Source organism: Bombus vancouverensis, chromosome 6 (genome assembly GCF_051014615.1).
Source record: "Bombus vancouverensis nearcticus chromosome 6, iyBomVanc1_principal, whole genome shotgun sequence".
Classification (NCBI taxonomy): domain Eukaryota; kingdom Metazoa; phylum Arthropoda; class Insecta; order Hymenoptera; family Apidae; genus Bombus; species Bombus vancouverensis.
The window spans coordinates 4575462-4593914 of record NC_134916.1 but is presented as its reverse complement, the minus strand read 5'-3'; the positions used below and the strand labels follow the sequence as shown (position 1 = coordinate 4593914).

Sequence of the window (18453 nt, the reverse complement as noted above, 5' to 3'; positions counted from 1 at the left end):
CTTTGAAAAACATTATATAATACACATTCATGACCATGACGTTTAAATTTATTAAATTAATTGTATTATATAACATTTTCATTTTGTATAAAAGTTTTATTTTTCCATTTACATCTTTTCAAGAGGTGTTAAGCCGAGTAATTTCATACCTTGGGCAAGAGTAATTCTTGCTATATGAAATAATAATAATCTTTGGTTTCCTAAGTCATTTGATTGGTGTTTTACACTCAATTTGTGCCAAGCTATATTGATAGCTTTACTAGAGAAGAAAAATATAAAAAATAAATGTATAGAAAAGACTATATAAAATTAATGTATTAAAATTTTTAATATACCTATTTCATATATTTATACTAACCATAAATGGAAAAGATAAATTGTTAATACACATGGTTCTAATTCTTCATAGGATTTAAGTACAACTTCATCAAATTGACTAATTAGTAAAATTAATTGATCAACTTCTGCTTCTTTTAAAAGACTTGAATCACACTCTTTTACTAATGTAGCACCAGATAACTCTTCCAAACTGCATAAACGGCAATGAGCATATTGCAATTTTATTCCAGAATTACCTTTCATCTGATATTAAAATATATATTTCACTAAACAACAATATATCACTAAATAGCTTTGAAATATTCTTTAAAAGATTTCAACTTATCTAAATAACTTACATCAAGCATTAAATTCCAATCAAACTCGTAACTGTTCATTCTACTTTGTTTTAAATCTTGAATAATTACACCAGAAATACCCAATATATCAGAAGTCTCATCTATTTTATCCAATGGAATTTTAGTTGCTAAAATAATTGTATAATACGGATATATTTCATTACCACTCCTCAATTATATTTTATGTATGACTATAGATAATATAAACTTACTCTTTGCATCCAATTGTTTTTGTTTCATAATTTCCTTTGCTTTGTTTAAAATATCTTCTAAAAATACCACTGTACCTTGTCGTGTGCTCATACCATGTACTCTTCCAAACTTAACATGTTTTAATCTATTTACCCAAGGTAAATTCATTTTATTTAAAATTTGGATTAAACTAGTAAAATGGTCAGTTTGACCATTTTCTACAATGTAATACATAGCATCAAATTTGTTTCTCTCAAATCTATCAATAGCAGCAGCAATATCTCTACTTATATATAAACTTGTACCATCACTTTTTATAATAGGAACACTTTTTTCTTCGCTCAAAGGCATTACTTTCCTATTTTCATTATCTAATTTTAACAGCTGCATTTCTCCCATCTTATCAATTATCTTATTTATTTTTTTAGCTGTATACATAGATTCCCAATCATATCGATCAAATGTTACACCTATTCTTTTGTATGTTCTTTCCAATTCTAAGACAGTAAAGTGTTTGATTGATTCCCAATTTTTATAAACTTCATTATCTTCTAATTCTAATTGTCTAAATATTTCCTTAGCACTCTCATTTATACTTGGATCATCTTTAGCTAATTTATTAGCATTAACATAAGCTGTGTACAATGTTTTAATGGGATCTGTTTGCATTTCTATATTATCAATGTTTGCCATTTTCATTCCTATATAAACATAACCGAACTGTGTACCCCAATCACCTAAATAATTTATCTTTGTAACTTGATTTTGGCAGAAACTATTTAAATTAGCAATGCAGTTTCCTATAATTGTAGAACGTAGGTGTCCTATGTGAAAGGGTTTGGCAATGTTCGGTGAACTAAATTCTACTATAATGTTTTTATTAATATCCACAAGTGGTGGTCTAACACCAGAAAGATTGCTTTCTAAAATTTGCTTTATATACTTATCTCTTAGCACATTGAAGTGTATAGTATTATCTTGGACTGCAATATTATCAAAATCACCCTTTAAATCATTATCTGTAATATCTTTCACTTTATTTGTTAAATTATAATCTTTTGATTTTAAAGGAAGTACAAAGGTATATGTATCAATCTCCTTATTAAATGTGATACGCAAATTAGACATAATCTTATATTGACATGCATTGTCTATATTTTGTAGTTGTTTTATAATCTAAAAGAAAATCAATTTATATAATTACACATAATTTAATAATTTATTGTATTATAGATATGTAGGAAATTTTTAAATATGATCTTTACGATATAAAAGTTTATAACGTGTAAATATAATGTTAATGCTAGTTACGTTTAATTCAAAATTTAAATAACTCGCATTAAGAATAAAATTATTTCATCCATATATGTAACATATACGTTATTAATTGTTTAAGTAAAAATAAATAGTATATTTAAATATAAAACATAGAGTTATAAAAATTAAACTTCTTAAGATATTAAACACCATAACCAAGGTAATAACATTAAAATGATACCTTTTTAAATATTGCAGTCCTTATGAAGTTACTCATGCTGCAATAATAAAAATTATTCTAAAATAGATCTCTTAATCCGTAAGGCATAAAATCCATTAAGATTAATACAAATATAAGTTTTGAAAACTCCTTTACAGTATCCTATGGAAATCCTTGTCCGTATCGTCATTACGACATATGTACATTTCTACTTATTCTATTTTTTTTCACAAAAATATTTATGTATCGTTTAATTAAATCCAAATTTTTGCAAAGTATTCACATCCATGACATACAATATATTATAAGAATTATAAAAATAATGGTATATGTCAAACAACAATGAAATTATAACCTCTCTACGAAGTCTGTTATGAATCCTCTAAAAATTTTTTAAATTCATTTTCATCAATGCTTATAGACATTCAATTACGTTAATCAGCTAAATATATAAATCATTTGTGTATATTTTTTAAATACAAAAGATTCGGGAGATAAACTTTTCATTTTTAGTATGACATATGACGTGTATTTAATTTTTGTTATTTAAATAAATCATTTATGTAAATAGTACACCAAATCAAATTTTGTAAACGTAACGTATTTGTATTAAAGTATTTTCTAATTTACAACAGTGTACTGTTTTATTTACATTTATTTATTATTTAATATAACTCTGTGTGGAATATATGTAAATATATGTATGGAATAGAAAAGTATGGAAAATCAAATTCACTCTGAACTAATTGTAAAAGAAGAGGAAGAAGAAGACGATGAAGAAGAGAAAGAACAAAAATGTGATACTCCTACTAATGAAACTAAAAGTATTGTGCGTGATGGAGAATCAACAATTGGTATCAGACCAAGACCATTAATTTGTAAGCCAGAAAATGTAAATATTGGGTGCAAGTCTGAACCTATAGAAACTAAATGGCATTGGGCTCCAGGAGCATGGCAAGATGCTACAAGAACCAGTGCCTTCCAACCATATAAGGTATATATAATATCTATATATATCTTATTTCAAATGTTTAAATAAAAGGCATATTATAAATATTTCCCTAACCTAATATTTTTTCCAGCCTCCTACGTTACTTACTAATTTACAAAGAGGTAATACACAAACAGAAATATCTCAACTTTATGGTGGTAGCGATATTACATTCCATACATTAGCTGGCCAAGGTGAACTTACACCTGAACACATACATCCAAGTATGTTATTTTTTTACAAACAAATGGTAATACATATTGTAGTTAATAATTGTTAATAAATTGTTATAAAGGTACTGTTGATACACCTGATGAAAAGGGTTTAACTGGTCTTATGTGGGCTGCGAGATATGGACAATTAGGCAGTGCAAGGCAATTACTTAAAGCTGGTGCGAACAAAAACTACCGTGGTCTCAATGGAGAGACTCCTTTGCATTTAGCAGCTGCTTATGGACATCATGATCTTGTAAAATTGTTGTTAAACCATGGTGCAGATTCCAATGCAAGCGATGAGGTACATGTTACATATAGTAATTTTTCTTACTAAATAAAAATTTTAAATGTTGATTTTTTGTTTTTAATAATAAAGGAAGGAAATACACCTTTGATATATGGAGCAAATGGAGATCATCCACATGTATGCTACGAATTATTATCTAGAGGCGCGGATATAACGCGTCGTAATATGTATAATATAAGTGCTTATCATGCAGCAGTATTAAATAATTCACTAACTGGTAAGCAAAAATCATACAATTAATATTTGCATACACTATATGAAATATTTAAAAAATTGCTTGATTTAATTGTCTTTTAGCTAAAGCAGTAATTGAAAATTATTTGATACAACAAGTGGTAAACATATCACCAAATATATTGCAATAAAGTAATGCAATATAAATAACGTAAATATAATCTTAAAATTTGTATAGGTTTTAACAAATTGTACAAATTACATAGTGATATTTACACTCGAATATTTTAATAAATATTTTTTATTTTTAATTCTATATAATTATTTATAGTAAATGTCTCCTGAAAAAAAGCATATGAATGAAATTTATATTCTCCTACAAACAAATATTCTTTTACGGACAATTTGTTGATTATTTATACATATTTAATAAGTAAATTAAATGGTAAATAAGTTTTTTCTTATTTATAAAAGTCTAATTTAAATAAAATTCTTTGAAAACTATTTACATGCAGTTATTGACTACATTAATTCCCTTCTTTTTTTTATCTACAAAAATCTGTCATTTTTTAAAAAAAAAGTTAGCAAGAAAGTATATAAAAGTACTAGACCTGAAAATAAAAAAATATTTTTGCATTTTCAAGAATGAAAGATATCAAAATATTAAATGCTCTTAATAATAATATTAAAAGAAAATAACAAGAATAAGTGAATGCAAATATGAGAGTAAATTAATGTTTTGTTAAAAACCTACCAATTATGTTCGTATTATTTCTTTGTAGTTAATTATAATGTTCATGTATCTGTGCATGTATGTGTATATATGTATACGAAAATTAAATAAAATTATTTAATATAACATAATTCTTGTACATTGATATAAGTGTAATTCATAAAACTTCTCGTATTCTGTATTTACCAATTACAAAACATCTGTATACACTTTTCTGCAATAGTTCAACGTTAGACATGTACTAAATTAAACAAATCGTTTCAGAAGTATGTGTAAATTGCTGGAAATACATTCAAGCATCCATTGATAAAAATAAAGTTTATGTGACAATAAAATTGTAACCTGAATATAAATAAGCTGAAAATCTTTATCTTCAAAATTCCAATGGATAGTGTCCTGTATTTTTGTACATAGCACAAGCAATTATCTTACTCTTTAATAGATACTTTTATACCACTTCGTAGTTATCAGTAAAGAAAACTGTTTCCACTGAATATTTGACCGGACTTTCATCTTCTACAAGTAAAACTTCGGTTACCTACGAAAAATATAAAATTATTTAATTTTTTATGAACATATGAATGTTGAAATTTTATTCCTTGTTGTATATACGTAATATGAACACAAGAGAGTTGCATACTTTTATATTGACATATGATGTCTTTGATGAGAATGAAACAAGAAGGGGGAAGAAATCTGCAGGAGTAGACGACGGTGCTGAGAATTCCATTGAACCTGATTTTGACGTTGCATCAACCACTGGTAAAGACCATGCAAGCATATTTCTTCGTGCTTCGTATGTATATTGACCATCACATTCGTGTACTATGGGATTGCATCCCATAGGTAATGGAATGTTTATCTGAACATCATTTAATTCGAGGTTAACTTGTTCTAATTCATATTCTATGTTCACGTCACATCCACCTTCTCCGTTCTCAGATGGCCAACAATTAACTGTTTTAAGTAACAAAGAAGATTATTTCTTTATTACACAATAATGGATAAAGAATATATCCAAAGCTATATATAATTTGTATTTAGCAAATTATTCCTACTTGAAATAGGTAGTGCTGTTTCATCTTGAGCTTGCAATCGCCATTTTAATACTCCAACATCAGTATTCAATGGAAACGGTTTTGTAGGAATTTTTAAACCTATTTGACCACGTGTCCTGAATAATTCTTTATCTACATTTGGATGTGTTTGTAATTGAATTCCTCTTGAATCTCTGTTTTCTAATTGTACGCGAATTCGACCCCATTTTTCATCCGAAATATGTAATGTTACTAAACCATGCAATTCAAAGTGTTGTAAGCCACCGTCTCGACCAATTCTTACATTAAGACGTTCTTCTTGCCGCAGGTGGACTCTTAACATAAAAAAGCAATTGTTTAAAATTTATTGATAGTACATATACGTATATAAATTAAACTAATTAATATCTTACGGTTCAGTATTTATTATCTGTGGTGTAAGTGATGTTGATTTTGCTCCTGTTGTAGGTAAAGGTGTTGTTACAACATTTTCTCCTTCTTCTTTTAACTGATCTACAAAAGAATCAACATCACGAGATCTCCCTCCTAATTTCATTGCTCCTGGTCCAGTATTAACAGGCTTTCTGTATATACATAAAATAAAGATATGTTTTAGAATATAGTTTTTAATAAAATTACATTTACATTACATTATTTCTTACTGTGTTGGTGTATATGAAGGTCTAACTGGTTCTGGTACAAAATTGGTAGTATCTCTCACACTAAGTGATGATGTAAAGTTACCGCTGCTTCCATAAGAATTACCAAATCCAGGATTTTTAAGACCACTTTTTTTAACTGCTTCCATTCTTTGTCTTTGCAATTCCTTTGCTTTTTCACGCATTTTATTTCTAGCCTCTCTTTCCTGAGTCATTCTTACAGCTTGATAAACTTTTTCTTCGTGTGAATCCATTTCTACAAATGTTCTAATCTGTGCTAAATTAACACTTTCTCTATATCCTAATGCAACTATTTCATCAAATGCAAATATCAAATTGAATGCATTTTCAGCTATTTCAAGCTCATCCATTGAATTGCAATACTCAGGAATCTGTAAATTTATTATATAGACTTATTAACCAAATTATTAAACATTAGTTAGGAATCAATTGAATAAACAAAATTTAAGTAATAGATACTTGTATTAATTTTAAATTTACAATATACTTACAACTCTTGCAAAAAGCCTCAATGTTTCTAAATCTTCTAATATATTACTAGCTTTTGTTGTAATTAATAACATATATACTTTTTCCAAAGGTTGATAAACATATCTCACAGATTCTGTTTCTACAAATGTATGTTGTTTACCAGAACTCATTAACTTTGGAAATGCAGCAAGCAAACCTTCTATTCTGGCCTTTGTCATTTCAACAAATTGGCGAGAGATAATAGCTAAAATTCATAAAGATTATTAGTTTGTTCATTAATTACAAGTAATATTTAAAAATGCATTTGTATAGAAGAAGCATATCGTATATCACATTTTTTATCCTGAGATCATAAGATATCAATATTTTAAGCATACTTACTATAAATTGTTATTTAATAAGTATTTAAAAATTTATATAAAATAATTAAACATAAATTATTAAATTTACATTATTTAAAAATATCTGTTTATTCATTTATATAATATATAACAATAATATTAAATAACTAATTCAATACTAAATTTATAAATGTTACAATTAAAAAATTAGAAAAGTAACAGTATATATAAAACAAAATAAACAGCTGAATGTATTAAACAAATAAGATCAAGATTGCCCGACAATTAAGACGGTAATAATGTTTGATATCAACACATTTACAGAACACACATATATGCATAAACAGGTGTGGTCAAAGGAAATAAGTATTACTTACTTTTGCCTGCTTTTGTGCAGACTGCTGCAGCAATAAGTACCTAAAATAATACAAAATAATGTAATGTTGAAATACATTTTAATTTTATATGTGTTTAGTTTAGAACCACGAGCAATGATTGACATCTGTGGCAACTTGTACCGAACGGCCTTGTCATAAATATTTTTTACAATTTACGTACATTGTTAATGATTCCAAATTAATGATAGACGAATGCTTACCATTTTGCTGAATTATTTAGTTATATGCTGTACGATTAACCCACTACAATTTTTACATAGGCCAATCTTCCATATACAATAAATATGAGATTACAAACAGAGGGCGCAGTATTCTGACGCGTGGCATAACGAAAGATATGAAATGAATGTACCATGAATTAGGCGATATTATAGAATTGGTATCGTTTTGAAATTTTCTGGTATGTCACAGTATGTTTATGATATAAGTAAATACATAACATGATGTATATATTGATATTTAAATTTGATATATACAGGGTGGTTGGTAACTGGAGGTACAAGCGGAAAGGGGGTGATTCTACGCGAAAAAAGAAGTCGAAAATATAGAATAAAAATTTTTCGTTTGAGGCTTTGTTTTCGAGAAAATCGACTTTGAATTTTCGCTCGGTACGCGTGCGGTACGTTATAACGGATCTCACTGTAGATTGTTGTCTTAATGGAAAAATTAAAAAAAAAAAATTTTTTTTTAATTTTTATTCTATATTTTCGACTTCTTTTTTCGCGTAGAATCACCCCCTTTCCGCTTGTACCGCGCCAATAATTTATCATATCGTAATATTGAGCTAAAATTTAAGCTTGTATTATCCCAAACCTATTCCAAACAATAGAAATACGATATATGGTATTAAAAATACGGTATATATGCATATATGAAATGTGCACAGAACGTTGATTTTGACATGTATCAGTGTCATCGTAATCGGCAACCGTTTTGTAAATAAGTATTCAGAGAGAACCAGAATTATTCGCTTATCTCTTGTGTTAATATAGAACGCTGCAATGACATTGTTTATTATATTAATAAAGTAAAATGAGAAACTACTTAATACTGCACGTATACGTAACTAACGAAGGATACTGTTGATATGAATTAAGATTAATAAATGAAATTTTCCAGCTTGGGTATATGTAGCCAAATATTTTAAGTTAATACTGTATTATCTTTATTAACATCTGTAAATTATGATACAATCACAAAAATCTCGCGACCTTAAATTAGCATATAAACTACATCAACAAGATAATTGTTTTGGATTAACAGAAAATGCAATCTTACCAAAAAATGTAAGTGTATTTTACTATTATGTTATCATTTAACGTTAATAATTGATATATACTTTGTACATAACACTTTATATTATAATGATTTTGTAAAATTTAGAAAGATAAGGAAGATTATAAACCAAGAACATTAATTGATCAAACCTTGGAATTAATTGATCCAACACCCAATATTCATACATTGTTTGTACAATTTAATGAGCATTTTTTCTGGAATGTTTTGCATCCTGTGGAAGTTAAATGGAGTCCTAAAATGACAAGGTAATTTATTTCATTCAAGGAATACTAAATAAGATAAAGTGTTTATTATACCATATATTATATTTATTCTTACATATTACAGTTGTGCTGGTATATGTACTTTTCATCCTCGAAATCGACAATGTATAATTTCACTTAGTGCACCATTATTAAAGCTTAGACCAAGGAAAGATCTAGTTGAGACCTTATTAGTAAGATTTTTGTAATATAATTATCTTTGATTAATTATTAAAGAATCTAACCAAACTTATTAGCTTTTCTTGAATATATATTACAGCATGAAATGATTCATGGGTACTTGTTCCTCACAAACAATAATCGTGACAGAGATGGACATGGTCCAGAGTTTTGTAAACATATGAACAGAATAAATAAAACAGCTGGTACAAAAATAACTGTATGTATCTGTAATAAAATAAATATAATAATTTATTATATAATTTTAGCAATTTTTTCATTTTTTAAAATATTTGTTTATGTAGATATATCACAATTTTCATGATGAAGTTAGATTATATCAACAACATTGGTGGAGATGTAATGGTCCTTGTCAAAAGAAAGCTCCATACTTTGGAACGGTACGCAGAGCTATGAATCGTGCTCCAGGTCCAAGTGATTTTTGGTGGAAAGAACATCAACAAACTTGCGGTGGCCAATTCATTAAAATTAAAGAACCAGAGAATTTTAAAACAAAATCTTCAAAGAGTAAAGAGAAAACAAAGTCTTCTCCTAAAAATTATAATCAACCAAGTACTATGTTCAATTGGCTTATGAAAACTACTTCACCTATCACAGAATCAAAAATTGTATCCATTCCAAAAAGTATCAAATCAGTTGTAAATAATCAAAATTCTTTAAATGGATTTAAAAGACTTGGAACTGGTACAAACAATGTTCATGGTTGGGGTACAGGAGGTCCAAACTGTTCAAGTAATTCACAAAAATATGGTAGTCCTAGTAGTATTACTAAAATTTCTAGTACATCTAAATTTTCATCTTCTGGAGTTGTTGGTGGCTCTAATACAGGCCAAAGTAATTTATTGAGCAAATTATATAATGTTAATTATAATCAGACTTTAAATAAAAATACTACACCAAGGAAAACAATAAATTCATTAATTAATGCTGTAGAAATGGAGAAACCAATTGCTAAAAATAGTAAATTATTAAATGAAGTACAAACAAAACTTGTGAAATGTCCAATATGCGATAATTTTGTGCCAAATAATGAGATGAATAAACACATAGATTTTTGTTTAAGTTCAAGAAATGAAAAAGTAGATAAAAGTAAAGAACAAATTACAATAAAAAATTCTAATAATGGTAATTTTGCAAATTTAGAAATAAAAGCAAATAATTCGCCATCTGCTAAAAAAAGAAAAAATGAATCAAGTACTTTTTCAAGCAAACAGCTAAAATTAGATCAGTTACAAAATTCTAGGAAAGTAAATTGTCCTATTTGTAGTAATAGTTTTAATCTTATAGATATAAATGAGCATATTGATAAGTGCCTTCTAGAAACAGATGATAACTTAGTTATTAAATTAGATGATACAGATGATAATAATACAAGCATAAACGAAAGTATAATTTCTATTAGTAGTGCGTCCAGTGACGATTCATTCAGTTTCTCAGTTACCGAAAATTCGGAAAACGCTAGTCAAAATACAAAAGATAAAAAAAATAATGTAATGAATACTGTTCCACATAATTGTTTAGTATGTAATGAATTCATTCCTTTTGGAGTCTCATTAAATGATCATTTAGAAGATTGTATTGGGAATGTTTTTAACGACGACATATCTTCATCAATTCATTGTAATAACAGCGAAATGTTGAGTGCAGTTCCTGAAGTATCAATTGAACAGAATAAATATCCTTGTCCTGTTTGTATGAAATTAATAATAGAATCTCAAATGAATCAGCATTTAGATGTATGTCTCACAAATACGTGAATACAATAAATCTATAACATTTCAGTATGATTTGCGTTAACTAATAAGTGTATGGAAGTAGAGTGATATGAATGTTATTTTATAATATGTATCTAAATCCTAAAATTTTGTATACTCTATCGTTTTGTATTATTTAATAAACATTTTTTCTATAAATCTTACTGTTTCATATTTAAAAATAGTAATTAAATTATGTTATTTGATAAATATACAATAAAAGCCGAAAAATATATTCCTTTTAATTTAAGTACATTACAGTAAATAGGACGTAATAATTAATAAGTTGATAGATTACGTTTTGATGTTAAATTTTCTTATATATTAGAAAAATAAATTACAATGAAAGTAATTATAGATTAATATATAAAGGAAGTATATTTGTAAATAACAATATTAAACTTTTGTACAATTTTTACAATACATTTTCTTATCTTATGATCATATATTCATTAGAAACAACAATTTCTAATCATGTTTAAAATGTCTTGTATGTTGATGTACGAACATAAATTACAAAGTAAATATTAAATCACGTTGAATAGTTTTTTATATTAAATCAATTTTTTATAAATAAGATATTAATTTTTCATAAAAATTATAGTTTCTCATATAAATTATTACTGTCAAGAGTGCCTAATGCACATATACCACAGGTGAATTCTAACAGATATGTTGGAAAGAACAGAAGAATTTGTTCTTGTGTCCAATGCATATATAAATAGAGATTAGGAATTATAATATCAATAGTATTGCTGTCCAATCTTACTCTGAAATATAATAAAAATTTATTAAATATAATATAAATATGTGTTTATTGTAGTATTTAATACAGTATAAAATGTTATAACTGTTTTTTAGTATAGTTCTTTTAATTACCTTTTTGAACCTAGTGAATGAAACATGAAGCTTTGTGGCAATGGAATATATATTGTATTATTGTATAATGTTCCTCCAGTTTGATTAGGTATAATTCGTACTGTATCTATTTCGTCATATATATTGATATTAATACCATATAAATCATTTCGTGCCGTCAATGCATATTTTGGATTTTCACTATAACACTGGCCAAGCAACAAAACTTCACCTTTATTGTGAAAAGGATAAGTGATGTTGTGAATTGATTTTATATAGTCTGGTGTCACGACACACGTGCCTAAATTTGGAAGTGATTAAGACAGGTAAGGTACTGTAATCAAATAGAATGAATTCTGCAATGAACTATCTCTCTAAACAATTGTGAATCATGAAAGAAGAAGAATAGCTTACCAAAAAAAGTCTTCAATATTGACAGATCCATGTATTTATGAATTCTAGTTCGAGTTAAAAAATAATCTATAAGATTATAATTATATTCAATTGCTACTTTGTCATTATTAAGCGATAATTCACCAATATCTGATCCTTTCGGAAATGTTGCTGTCACAATAAATTTTTTGGAATTAGGATCTGAACTACTGTTCCCACCAATTAGGTCATAAAAAGCTCGAAATTTCCAAGCTAATCTCATTAAATTTTGTGGTATCTGATTATAATTACATAATTAAGATTAATTTAAAACAATATTTTGAATTATAGATTATTAAAATTGCATTTAAATTATTAAAATTACATTTTCATGTTGTGCAACAACTTGATATTTTCTCAAGGTTGATAATTCTCTTGAAACTTCATAGCAAGCATCAGAAAATGGAGTAAAACGTTTCCTTTTAGATTGTTCTCGACATTCTTCATAAGGCCATTGTGATTCTTTAGCAATTTGTAGCTGCTTTTCACTAATTTCGCCAAGTAGATCTAATGTAATTGAAGATCCATCACATTTGCCTTTTGCTGCATCAGAATATCCCCAAACAGCATTTAATGTAATTCTAGCAGGATCACTTGGCTTAGTGCTTAGGAAATCCCATTCCCAAGGTATTGCTTTTTCTGCTTCTAAACAAAACTAAATAGTAAAAAATGTTGTTATCTTGTTTTATATTTCCCTTAAATTATAATGTTGCATATAAATTACCTTCAAAATCTTTTGACCTGGTATAACTTTAGTCGCTTTAATTTTAATCGTATCGGATATCCAGCTGGTAATCTCGTAAAGTGCGGCTACATTCCACTGTTGAAGAATTTGTGATGATTCTATATTGTAATGTGTTAAAGACAACATATGATGATTTGAACCTTTAATATATTCAAATTTTACCTAATAAAACATGTTCAATGTAAAATTTATTATTTTGTTCACAATTAAAATATAAAAAATTTTAATATACTAACTTGAGTACGCTGTGCATCAATTGTACTAATATATGCAGCTAAACCACAGCTACCTTTTGGTGGTACATATGTGTAATAATCTAAGAAATGAAGGGCTGTTAAAGCAAACTCCAAAAATGGCCATATACTAGAACAATCCAGAATAAACATACAATAAATGATATTCATTGCCTAATAATGTTTATAACAAAGAATATACAGATACATTAATATTTAACTCACGGATAATTAGCGCGATGTGAAGAAAACACATCCTGAATTAGTTTCTCTCGTGATATTACATTTTCACAGTCAAAAAGTTTTACATATACTTGACCTCCTAACTCTGATAATTCAAATTGAAATAGATCTATTGTCTGTAAGAGAGGATTAATTAATATTTGAATGAATAATATTTTTATAGAAAATAAAACTTTTAATTAGTATCTACCTTTGGTTTATATGTTGGTGATTTTGTAATTATATATAACTGAGGACAAGTAGGACAAATTTGACGTAATTTTGATTTAATATTTAATCCTTTTATATTAGTGGATGTTCTAACATGAGCTGTAATTCCCATTTTAAGATGTTCTAAAAAGGTATAATATAAATAATAAAATTCTTAATAAATTCTATATCTGAATATTATTAATATCATACCTCCAGGAGTATTATATGAAATGAATGGACGATCTTTAAATCCAAGTGTAATATTGACTGGAAGATATCCATGAATAGAATGTGCCCTTTCTGCACTATGCCATGTATCAATTAAAGGATTATAATTTTCTATTATTTCTGATTTATGAATAGATGTTCTGAAAATATCAATTGCATAATGTAAAACATTGCAACAAACAAGTGAAATTATAAATTATTCTATTATACCGTAGTATAACATGATTATTACGACCAACTGAAACATGTGTAAAATTCCCTCTCATAGAGAATAACGATGTTGCAATAACTGCAAGTCTAGCATTTGCTCCCAGATCTGTAACTTGCACTGATTCCATTGTTAATGGGATATTAATACGTTGTTGATTAACATGAAACTCCATGTTTTGATATATATGATATATATTATCAGGTAAAGAAGACAAATCTAAAAAAATACATAAAAATATAAATATAAAAAGCAATAAATATTTAATTATGTTCGAAATTTTCGGGACAGATAATTTATAAACTTACATTTAAATCCTTTAATAATATTTGTTTCATTGAGATGAAGGCATAAAACTGTTTTTTCCTGAATACGTGCAATTACTTCTAAATGTACAGGTCCATTTTGCTTTTCATCTAACTTAAATTGTTTTAATATATCCTTCACTTGTGTTGGACCATCTAGATGTGCTGATAATGAATGTAGAAGACCTTCAGCTTTAATATATAACTATATATACATAATGTTTAAAATGTTAAAACATGTCACCTTACAGTAATTAATTAAATAATTTTAAATCAAATACTTACAGATACATGATTGATACTAACTCCACTACCATAAGTATTTACAGTTACATATAAAACCTCAGGTATGTTTGTTAAAGGATTAGCAATAACAATACCATGTATCATAGCACCAAATTTTCTATATGTATCTTGATAGTCAAATAAATAGTTACCAGTAATTAAATATGAATTTGTAGTTGGACGAAGTACTCGTGTAAATTGTGCAGCGATCACACCTCTACACATTAGAATCATATATGAAAAAGGTATTTCAGAATTTTATTATTCCAAAAAGGAATTGTATGAATTATGGTCTTACATACATATGAATATAACAAGGATGGGTGGTACGTTCCATAGATTTCAAAATAGTATAAAAATAATTATATAAATGTTGATTGGGTTCACTTTGCATATACCAATATAATGATATTAATCTACTTGGTGTAGGACTAGAAACAACAAGTAGTGTCAATGCCGCTACCCTCATTTCTAAATGCTCAGTTCTATTTATTAAAATTGGCCAATAGACAGGGTATATCTGTGATATAAAATAAAATAGAAAAGTAATATTTAATAGATTTTTACATTATTATCAGAAATTACTTACAACATCGGGTCTTAAAGGAGCAGTTGAAAGTGATGCCCATGCGGCAAGAACACGAAAATGACGTGATTCTGCATTGCTACCACTTGCAATAGGTTCTAAGAATTCAACTACTCTTCCTAACTGTATATTTGCTAATCCTTCTAGCCAAATCATTTTTTTTTCGTATTCCTTTGTCTCTATGAATTATTGTTTTATTATAATACTAGAATAATAATTAAAACAGATATGCGAAATTTAATATATATTTATCACGTACCTGTAAATTTATCAAGATATAAACGTACGTAATCATCTAACATCTCATATGGGCAGTACAATAAACAGGTCTTGTAAATCAATGTGCCATATGTAAGAATAGCAGTATTTTGGACTTCAACAGAAATTTTTTCTGGCAAATTTAGAAACGTTTGTAAATTTACTAATAATTGAACGTCAGGTTTTCGTATATGAAATGGTAACTGAGTGAGAAGTTGAATTGCAGACATATCCGAAACTTTTCTATCTTGGATTAATTCTAATATAAACAATGCAGCTTCTTTAGTGCCAACTTGTGGAAGTGCTTCAAGGAACATATTTCTATAATAACATGAAAAAAATGACAATATATTTTATATGTTATATAAATTACTAAAACTTTAAAGAATTATTAAAAATTTTGAACACCGTATTGTTTCTTCTTTATAACTTGTTCCTGAGATTTTTGTGTATGCATTACGTAAATCAGCAACATCCAGCATTTGAAGATAATAAAGCAATACAGTTATCGTTGTATTATGCAAATTATCAGCCTCTGTATCTAAACCAGGATTTTCAAGTCTCAGACTTAATCGATCTAATAAAGTCCCTATCTATAAAATATGTAATAGCATTATTAGATATCAGTTATAAACGAAGAATTTTTTTTAATCAATAACTTACAGATTTAAAAACAGTATTCTTGTCAAGAGTACCTCTACTTTGAGTGAGATCAACTTCTGGAAGTTCATGTTGTAGAACTTTAAAATATAAGTCTTTAATAGGTATCTTATCTACTGTATCTTTCACCGAAATTAATTTAAAGATCTGTCTGTGTATATCAAGAAATTAATATGAAAGTTTTGTTTATCATAACAAGTTTCTTAGAATAAAATAATTTTCATTTCTTAAACATACCTTGTAAAATGAAAATGTGCTTCTCCAAAACTTTGAAAAGATTGAACATATATACCTCCAGAAGCATTAACAAACAAAATCTCATTTAAAGATCCATTCATCTTAATTTTATATAATCTCTCACTGGACTTCAATATTGGATTCTACACATATATGAAATTTATTGTGTTATAGTAGAAAATAATAAGATATTTGGTAAAATAAATAAAGGTACATATAACATACTTGATCTCCATTGGGACACAACATGTTAGGAACATTTGACCATGTATAATGAGGATGCCCAATACAAGCTCGTGGATCAAAAAATTTTCTTATTATCCATTCATTTTCTTCTTCAGGATTGACAACATATTCAATATTGCACTGACCATAATGATTTTTCTATAATATAATATATTAGTATACTATATTACTGTAAAAATCCTTATTAAATGTAATGACTTACTTCAGTTGAATGAAATGCTGTTTCCTTCTCTAAGTTAGACAGATCTAATTGTAAAATTCCTGCTATACTCCTTTTTATATTTACAGACCATGGTGATATTGCTTCTGTACTAAAATTTTCAATAAGACCATTTCTGTATATAATTTGAAATGGTTTTAGAAGATCAGTCACATCTTCTGAAACAGCTTGATCTTCTCCTTGATCTTGAATTTTACCATTCCAAATAGTCATCTTCAATGACTCCAACTGTATATAAATATCACATATAAAAGATTTTAATAAAATTAATTATTAATTTTACTGTTATATTGTTGCAGATAATATTATAAAAGCAAAGAGAAATATGAAATCAATTTTTTAAATTTTGCTATTTATCAGTTATAAAATTTACCTGCATTGTAGCAACATTTTGTTCTGCTTGAATTTTAAGTTTTCCATTAAAACCCCATGAAGATGATGCGCCAGATGGTAACAAAACACCAGAACTTGAAAGTGCATTGTACGAATATATATACTCTTTTCCTGGTTGAAATATACCATTTGTAACATGATTGTTACAAAAAAGAAAAAATAAAAATATAATATTCTTTAATTTGTGCATTAGTATTTGTAACACATAATTAATATCTGTAAGTAAATATTTTAGATTAATAATGGCTGAAACATCTTTGCTCCACGTAATTTAATTTCATTATTTTATATTCAACTATATTAAATTATTTTCAATGTTTAAATAAATTCAACGAATTACATTATTTATAATACGTTATAATTATGAAGATTATATAAATTTGATTATATGTGTACTTAAGTAAAAGGTACTTATTTATAAAATGACAACAATGAATATTTTGTAATATGGCTTATGCACTATTTAATTTGAGTTATATATAACTAAAAATGTTTATTCTGTACCTGTGAATCTCATGGTGTGCAACAGTAGCTTAACAAAAATGAACTGAGTTCATAGAAGTCAAGAGATGACCCTTGTTGTCCCTATCTCTGTGACCCATGAACACTTCTTCACTATCTATGTGAATAAAACTTATCTCCTGTCTAAATTATCTTCAATCGTATAAATCAACCTACTACATTTTCTCTGTATACTTTTATACGATGTGCAAATCATACATCATAATTTTTCTTAATCATATAAATAATCACTTCAAACAATAACTTAAAACAAAATAATGTTTAACTTTCACATTTCCTCAATAGATTTTAATTATAGTATAATCTTACTCATAATAACAAATGTTACAAAAGCACGATATACCATATATTACTTATATGAATGGGTACACCAGTTTTATATAATAAATGATTTGTTTTTATATAATAAAAGA

General features: G+C 27.0%; 5 protein-coding genes across 9 annotated transcripts; 2 read left to right on the top strand and 3 right to left on the bottom strand.

Moving 5' to 3' along the window:
• Nucleotides 1–30: 30 nt before the first annotated feature.
• On the bottom strand, nucleotides 31–3066 carry ArgRS-m (arginyl-tRNA synthetase, mitochondrial). The gene is made up of 5 exons (XM_033340878.2): nucleotides 2368–3066; nucleotides 890–2045; nucleotides 678–805; nucleotides 359–582; nucleotides 31–259 (listed from the first exon to the last, which is right to left on the bottom strand). The coding sequence occupies exons 1-5, from the start codon at nucleotides 2401–2403 to the stop codon at nucleotides 109–111; spliced, it is 1695 nt and encodes a 564-aa protein (XP_033196769.1). The 5' UTR covers nucleotides 2404–3066; the 3' UTR covers nucleotides 31–108.
• LOC117160249 (uncharacterized) lies at nucleotides 2251–4293 on the top strand. Its single transcript, XM_033340895.2, has 6 exons — nucleotides 2251–2346; nucleotides 3059–3340; nucleotides 3429–3561; nucleotides 3633–3853; nucleotides 3929–4076; nucleotides 4157–4293. The coding sequence occupies exons 2-6, from the start codon at nucleotides 3065–3067 to the stop codon at nucleotides 4222–4224; spliced, it is 846 nt and encodes a 281-aa protein (XP_033196786.1). The 5' UTR covers nucleotides 2251–2346; nucleotides 3059–3064; the 3' UTR covers nucleotides 4225–4293.
• Nucleotides 4294–4869: 576 nt separating this feature from the next.
• On the bottom strand, nucleotides 4870–8039 carry deltaCOP (coatomer subunit delta). The gene is made up of 8 exons (XM_033340881.2): nucleotides 7894–8039; nucleotides 7673–7712; nucleotides 6975–7198; nucleotides 6466–6854; nucleotides 6217–6387; nucleotides 5825–6138; nucleotides 5407–5723; nucleotides 4870–5304 (listed from the first exon to the last, which is right to left on the bottom strand). Exons 1-8 carry the CDS (start codon nucleotides 7894–7896, stop codon nucleotides 5215–5217), a joined length of 1548 nt encoding a protein of 515 aa, XP_033196772.1. The 5' UTR covers nucleotides 7897–8039; the 3' UTR covers nucleotides 4870–5214.
• A 35-nt stretch (nucleotides 8040–8074) lies between these two features.
• On the top strand, nucleotides 8075–11331 carry mh (DNA-dependent metalloprotease SPRTN). 3 transcript variants are annotated; one of them, XM_076619099.1, is made up of 6 exons: nucleotides 8075–8093; nucleotides 8813–8979; nucleotides 9077–9237; nucleotides 9320–9428; nucleotides 9515–9634; nucleotides 9720–11331. In XM_076619099.1, the coding sequence occupies exons 2-6, from the start codon at nucleotides 8878–8880 to the stop codon at nucleotides 11190–11192; spliced, it is 1965 nt and encodes a 654-aa protein (XP_076475214.1). In that variant the 5' UTR covers nucleotides 8075–8093; nucleotides 8813–8877; the 3' UTR covers nucleotides 11193–11331. The 3 variants fall into 3 exon arrangements, with proteins under 3 accessions (XP_076475214.1, XP_076475213.1, XP_033196765.1); XM_076619098.1 differs by lacking the exon at nucleotides 8075–8093 and adding an exon at nucleotides 8121–8189; XM_033340874.2 differs by lacking the exon at nucleotides 8075–8093 and adding an exon at nucleotides 8245–8312 and having other exon boundaries at nucleotides 8422–8979.
• Nucleotides 11332–11548: 217 nt separating this feature from the next.
• LOC117160234 (vitellogenin-2) lies at nucleotides 11549–18215 on the bottom strand. Of its 3 annotated transcripts, none has more exons than XM_076619094.1 (22): nucleotides 18023–18213; nucleotides 17499–17734; nucleotides 17108–17353; nucleotides 16885–17043; nucleotides 16660–16802; nucleotides 16426–16573; nucleotides 16171–16355; nucleotides 15764–16083; nucleotides 15508–15683; nucleotides 15221–15438; nucleotides 14919–15135; nucleotides 14637–14838; nucleotides 14331–14547; nucleotides 14103–14260; nucleotides 13891–14033; nucleotides 13683–13816; nucleotides 13461–13587; nucleotides 13204–13299; nucleotides 12805–13134; nucleotides 12462–12717; nucleotides 12069–12348; nucleotides 11549–11959 (listed from the first exon to the last, which is right to left on the bottom strand). In XM_076619094.1, exons 1-22 carry the CDS (start codon nucleotides 18033–18035, stop codon nucleotides 11788–11790), a joined length of 4176 nt encoding a protein of 1391 aa, XP_076475209.1. In that variant the 5' UTR covers nucleotides 18036–18213; the 3' UTR covers nucleotides 11549–11787. The 3 variants fall into 3 exon arrangements, with proteins under 3 accessions (XP_076475209.1, XP_033196752.1, XP_033196753.1); XM_033340861.2 differs by having other exon boundaries at nucleotides 13204–13386; nucleotides 18023–18211; XM_033340862.2 differs by lacking the exon at nucleotides 11549–11959 and having other exon boundaries at nucleotides 12211–12381; nucleotides 13204–13386; nucleotides 18023–18215.
• Nucleotides 18216–18453: the final 238 nt, after the last annotated feature.